General features: G+C 38.0%; 1 protein-coding gene across 3 annotated transcripts in view; it reads right to left on the bottom strand.

Annotated features, from left to right (window-relative positions):
- Window positions 1-229: 229 nt before the first annotated feature.
- Window positions 230-6148, bottom strand: part of armh3 (armadillo like helical domain containing 3) — a 132778-nt gene continuing 126859 nt past the window's right edge. For 2 of the 3 annotated variants that reach the window (XM_036586951.1, XM_036586952.1), the window contains exon 26: window positions 231-1617. In XM_036586951.1, coding sequence (XP_036442844.1) covers window positions 1525-1617 — 93 coding nt within the window. In that variant the 3' untranslated portion in view covers window positions 231-1524. Of the gene's footprint in view, window positions 1618-6148 lie in introns of all 3 variants that reach the window. The other variant, XM_036586953.1, reaches the window with a different exon arrangement.

The raw sequence follows: 6148 nt of genomic DNA, 5'->3' as shown, positions 1-6148 counted from the left end.
GCAAAAATTATAACTGGATGTGTTGGATGAATTCTACTGGAGGTTTTTAGTTCATTTGGTTTGGAAATATAAATACAGTGACAGCATTGTCACTCTCATGGCCCCTCAACCTCTTCACAGTTTGAAACCTAATAATCAGACAAGGCTGATTTCCCTGCAAAAATGAACACATTTTAAATATTACTACATATGTTAATACAGAACATTACTCAGAACATTCACTTAAGACATTTTACTTAGTTTTTTCCATATCTACAGAAATGCAAAAACAGTACAGCAGTACACATGAACACATGGGTGTATTATCTGTCCTATTACATTGATTTTGGATAACACTTTCTTTTCTAGTCCCTTAGGTTCTAGGTATTAACCAAGTAAGTGTGAGATATAAACTCCAAAGTACCAAGTAATTATTTCGGGTAGCATGATGGTCAGCTCCAAGGTAGTCTCACTAATTACAATGATATACCCAACAAGTTGTATGTATTAACTGGTTAAATGTGTGGTACTTCACCGTATTATTTTGGATAAAAAGTACTAGATATGATGGATAAAGACGGTACATAAAGTTATATGACACAAAGATGGTACATAAAGCACAAAGAGTTGAGATCAATGATTCTTACTATGGTTTTACTGGACCTTTACCATTTCCTTCGGAAAAATCTCTTTGTATTTCGTGCTATCATTTTATGTCATAACTACACGATACTTGGAAGTGTTTATGATTTACTGTCCTTTTAAATTCATGACATTACTGTGAAATTAAGTGCAAGTAAGTTTGTACTTACTACCTTGTTACTCAAAATATTTATAAAGTATTTTACTATATCCTTTAAGGGTTTAATAGCTAGAATCTGTTAGTCATTTTGGTGTAATTTATCAAGACTGTCTTGGTACTTCAAGACAGCCAGGAGAACAGGGTGTAGAAATTATGTCTTTATTGAAGAGCACTCTGTTAGCCTGTCCCAAAACCCATTCTAACCAGCAGCTCTGTCATGCATGACTAAATATTGTGCATTGTTATTGATTACATCATGCTTATAATTGCTTAGTAACTCTTAGGTTTTATCAAGTTGCCTCAGTCTCTAATCATTTGTTTAGGAATGCACAAAGGCTTAGCAATCACATGTCAAGGATATAATCAATCACATGTCAAGGATATAATTTCATGTCTTGGAAGTTACCATCATGTTACCCAAAATAATTATCTAGTACTTTGGAGTTTGCATCTCACACTTACCTAGTTACTACCTAGGAACTTGGAGAACTGTAAAAAAAAGCATTACCTAATTTTGTTTGTGGCAATTATATAATACACTGACAGAAAAACAGAGGCAATAAATGCTGAATAAAGAATATACTAGTAAACAATAAATCAGTATGATTGGATCTGCAAACATACATAGATTGTTGGGGTCAAATCAAGTGTGATTCCCAGCAATAACAGGGGCAGACAATGGCATTAGTACAAAAAACAAAACAGAGAATTGTTTGTTTTTATCTTCATGTGGATAAACACTCTCACGATATAGATGAAAACTCCTTCAACAGAACATCCTGACTCAGAGTGTTCAGAGACACATTCCTCCTCACATTCAGGCTGATTGAGCGCACCTGCAAGGGGAGAAAGAGAATGATAACTGATGAAAAAGAAGAAGGAGGCAGTGTTTCTGGACGCAAATATGACTGCATGAAGTACAAGACATGTTTCTGACTGTTAACTACTTTAACAAATTTGACGAGGACTGCTGTGAGATTTCTACATAGATGACTGTTTAGCAAATGGTATTATTTATGATCACACGTTTTAAATAATTATTGAAATAGCAGTTAAAATCTTCATTAAAATAAAATTTAACAGATGTTTGTGTTGTCCTATAGATTTTTAATGAAAATTAATTGCTTGGATTAACCCTCCAGCTGGCATATTCAACCAGAAAAAAAATAAAAAATTATACTGATGACCTAAACTGTTATATTGCAGCTGTCCAATCACCTATTTTAAATCTGAAAGCTACCTTGTGAAGATGAAAATCTAAGTTACATTTTCATTTAACTGGTTAAAGGTTTTGCCATGGAAATTTATTAAAAAAAATATATATAATATATATCAATATAATTTTATAAATATATATATATACAAAATATAATTTTTTATGACTGGTTCAAACCCCAGTGGAACGGACAGATGTTTTAGTCAAATACTGAATCACATATGTCCATCTAAAAACTATGAAACTAGATTTTATCATCAGTTTTTATCATTTTTAGTTCTGTTCAAACTTCTTAGCTAAATGTGTAACAGTTTTAAATGCAAACATTAGTGAGATAACAAATATTGTATGAAATCCTCTCATGTTTCAAGTGCTGCAGGCTATAACTTAGTGAAGTATTTAGGGATGAATTTGGGAGTATGAAAAACATTCAATAAAAACAAATCAAATTGGACACCAAGCCAGATACCAAACCCAAATTTCTGGAAGCCCATCTAGTTCTCTATGCTCTTAGGCCTAAAGTAGAAGCTCATTCAGAATCCTTGGTCCAAAGCGGGGTTCTAGAGCCAGTCAGCTTGAATAACTGCGTCACACCTATTGTACCCATAATGAACAAAATGGGTCCATCAGGATTCGCGGGGATTTTAAAGTGACACTTAACCCTATGTTGGAAGTGGACAGGATTAACCCTCCAGCTGGCATATTCAACCAAAAAAAAAATATATATACTGATGACCTAAACCATTATATTGCAGCTGTCCAATCACCTGTTTTAAATCTGAAAGCTACCTTGGAAGTGGACAGGACCCTTTGCCCCACGTTGTTGACTTGTTAACTGAGCTAGCTAGAGGACAAAAATTCAGCAAAACTAACCTTAGCCAAGTCATCTCCAAATAAACACAGACAAAAGCTCTTGGGAGCTGTTCACCGCAGTCGCACACAAAGGCCTATATCATTACTGTCGTTTGCAATATGGGGTGATGTCTGCCCGATCTCTTTTTCAAAGACCAATGGATTAGATATTGAATGCTCTATTGGGAGTCCAAAGATGGAAGAGGAGCACTTGAGAAGTTCTCAGAGTTCGTAAACCCAATTGCGAGTTTTCCCAGTTGTCACTTGGGGCATGTGGTGACTCACAAAGCTCCCTCTAAAGTGTAGGCAATAGTGGAGGTGTCAGCACCTCAGAAGAGTAGGCAATCCTGAGACCCTTTCAGTGTTCAGCTCAGTGATTAAAAGGTGTAAGAAGACCCTATTAGGTAAGTCCTGAAAGGGACATTCAAAAAGTGAATGTGTGTTGCATTACCCACATTTTATGGTTTGTGGTCAGACTCTATGGTGTCAAGAGCCTTTAGCTTTGAAGGTGTAGGGTTTTTACAAACAAACCAGTCTTTTAAAATGAACCCAGGTTGCTGTCTTCACTGTCTACACTATATAGACCAAAGTATTGGGACACCTACACATTACACCCACAAGAGCTTTTATGACATCCCATTCTAAATCTATAGGCATTAACATGGAGTTGGTCTGCCCTTTGCAGCTATAACAACCTCTCTTGGGAAGGCTTTCTACAAGATTTCGGAGTGTGCCTGTGGGAATTTCTGCCCATTCATCCAGCAGAGCATTTGTGAGGTCAGACACTGATGTTGGATGAGAGGCCCAAGCTTGCAATCTCTGTTTTAGTTCATTCCATCAATCAGGGATCTGTATTAAGTATTAAGATTTCCCTTCACTGGAACTAAGGGGCCTATGCCAAACCCTGAAAAAACAACCCCTATCCCTCTTCCACCAAACTTTACAGCTGGCACAATGCAGTCAGGCAGGTAATGTTCTCCTGGCATTCATCGAACCCAGAATCATCCATCAGACTGCTGATAGAGAAGCATGATCCGTCACTCCACAGAATACATTTCCAATGCTCCAGAGTTCAGTGGAGGCATGCTTTACGCCCCCCCCCCATTTTGTGAAGCTCCTGATGCACAGTTCTTTTGCTGATTTTGCTTTTAGAGGCAAATAAGAACTTGTTAGTGAGTGATTCAACAGAGGACAGGCACTGTGTGCTCCAGCACTCGCCGGCCCCACCTCTGTGAGTCTGAGTAGTCTACCTCTTCATGGCTAAGCTGTTCTTGCTCCTAGGAGCTTCCATTTCACAAAAACAGCACTTACAGGGGCAGATCTAGTGGAGCAGAAATTTCACAAGCTGACTTATGGCAGAGGTGGCATCCTATGAAAGTCACTGAGCTCATCAGTACAAACAATTCTATTGCCAGTCCATCGAGACTACAAGGCTATGTGCTTAATTTTAACCACCTGTTAGCAATGGGTGTGGCTAAAACACCTGAACTCAATATTTAGGAGATGTGTCCCAATACTTTGGCCTATATAGTGTAACAGGCTAAACAACAATAAAATTCAGAGTTAGAATTTATGTTGAAATATTTACACAAGGATTGTCAAAAGTCCAACAAAGAAAATAAAAATGCTACGTGAATCTCTGTGAATGCTTCCTGCATCTATGTTTAAGCTACGGCTGCCACGAACAGTATTTAACCCAATGCTGAGATGAGTGAATATACAGCACCATTAGCTTGGTGCTAACAGCAAGCAGCAATTAGCTAGTAGCAATCAAGATTATATTAGTGATGATATTTGGATAAGAGCTACTAGGAAAGTAAAGTGTTAGGAAAAGTTATAGGTTGGGGGGAGGGGGGGCATCAACCACCTCACTTGTGTCTTTATATACGGTGGGCTCAGCCAGAAGTGAAAGAGCACCAGTGGAAAACAGAGCTTTGAATGCAGAGTGTTGGACTCCTCCTGGGCTCCCATACGTTTTGCATGTATTCGGATTCTTGTTGGAGCGCCCATTCCATGAGCTTTTAAAACCTGACTGCTATTGTGACCACAACTTCAGCTGGTCAACCATGGGCTCACAGCATGAGCTGGCTAAACCCCTTTGAAAACTTGGAATGCAGGTGTGTTGGCCTTTCGGGGGTCCAACTAGATTTAGGCCCATGTCTCACATTAAACTGCACAATGTAGGGGCAGTGTGTCTCTGTTACAATCAGGACTAAAATAAACAGGTTAGACCCTAGACAAACTGGTGTTTGTTTGTTTCAGTGGCCTCTGGGCTTGTAACAAAAATGTCCAGAACTATGCAGTATATGACCAAAAATTTCAAGAAATGTTCATGGCCAGGGCTGCATGAGAAACTGTGACACGAGTTTCCATGATGTACATATTGAGTGCATTTACATGCACTCAGTAATTCGATCATAATTGGACTTCTGCAGTTATCCAATTATTCAAATGGTCACGTAGACACCATACTCCAATCTAGAAACCTGATTAAGAAATCCAATTATGAAATCAGATAAAGAGAGCTGGATTTTAGCTTAGTAATCAGATTTCTCAATGCATGTGTACTTGTACTCTGATTTCTATCTGATTTCTCAGTCTGTGCATGTGCGAGAATGAGGCAGTACCAGAAATAAGAAAGCGAAGCAGTGCTGATGCAAGATGGCAGCAACACTTTTGGAGGCGCTGAAACCGAACACGAAATAAGGGACTTAAATATTCTTCATCTTGTAGATGATGCATGTTCATATTTTTTGAAGCGATGTTTTAAAACGTGGCATGAAGCTTTACATTATGTTTACATCACTTCTTCTGGGAGTTTACTGGCTGGTTGCAAAGCTGAAATCTGATTACTGTCTCACTCATGCAGACCCACATTTTCCCATTACCTGATTACTCATGAGCATGTAAACGTGTTGATCGGATCACTGACAAAATCTGATTCTGATTATTAAGTGCATGTAAACGCACTCATTGTTAACAGCTGCCATGACAGAATGGATCACATGAGCTCACACATGTAGTGACATAATTAGACTGGCAGGAACATAGCATGCTGCCTGTTGGTTTTGGTGAAACATATAATAAACAATGTAATACAATAAACAATATAATTTGGTGAAACATATAATAAACATATAATAAACTCCCAAACTGTCTTATTTTTTCAGTGATTTATGTCAGATGGCAGATTGCTTTTGATATCATGTACACCGATCAGGCATAATATTATGACCTTGTTTCTATGTTCATTGTCCATTTTGTCAGCTCCACTTACTATATAGGTGCACTTTGTAGTT

This window comes from Colossoma macropomum, unplaced genomic scaffold (genome assembly GCF_904425465.1).
Source record: "Colossoma macropomum unplaced genomic scaffold, Colossoma_macropomum, whole genome shotgun sequence".
NCBI lineage: Eukaryota > Metazoa > Chordata > Actinopteri > Characiformes > Serrasalmidae > Colossoma > Colossoma macropomum.
This window is presented reverse-complemented; position numbering and strand designations above follow the sequence as displayed.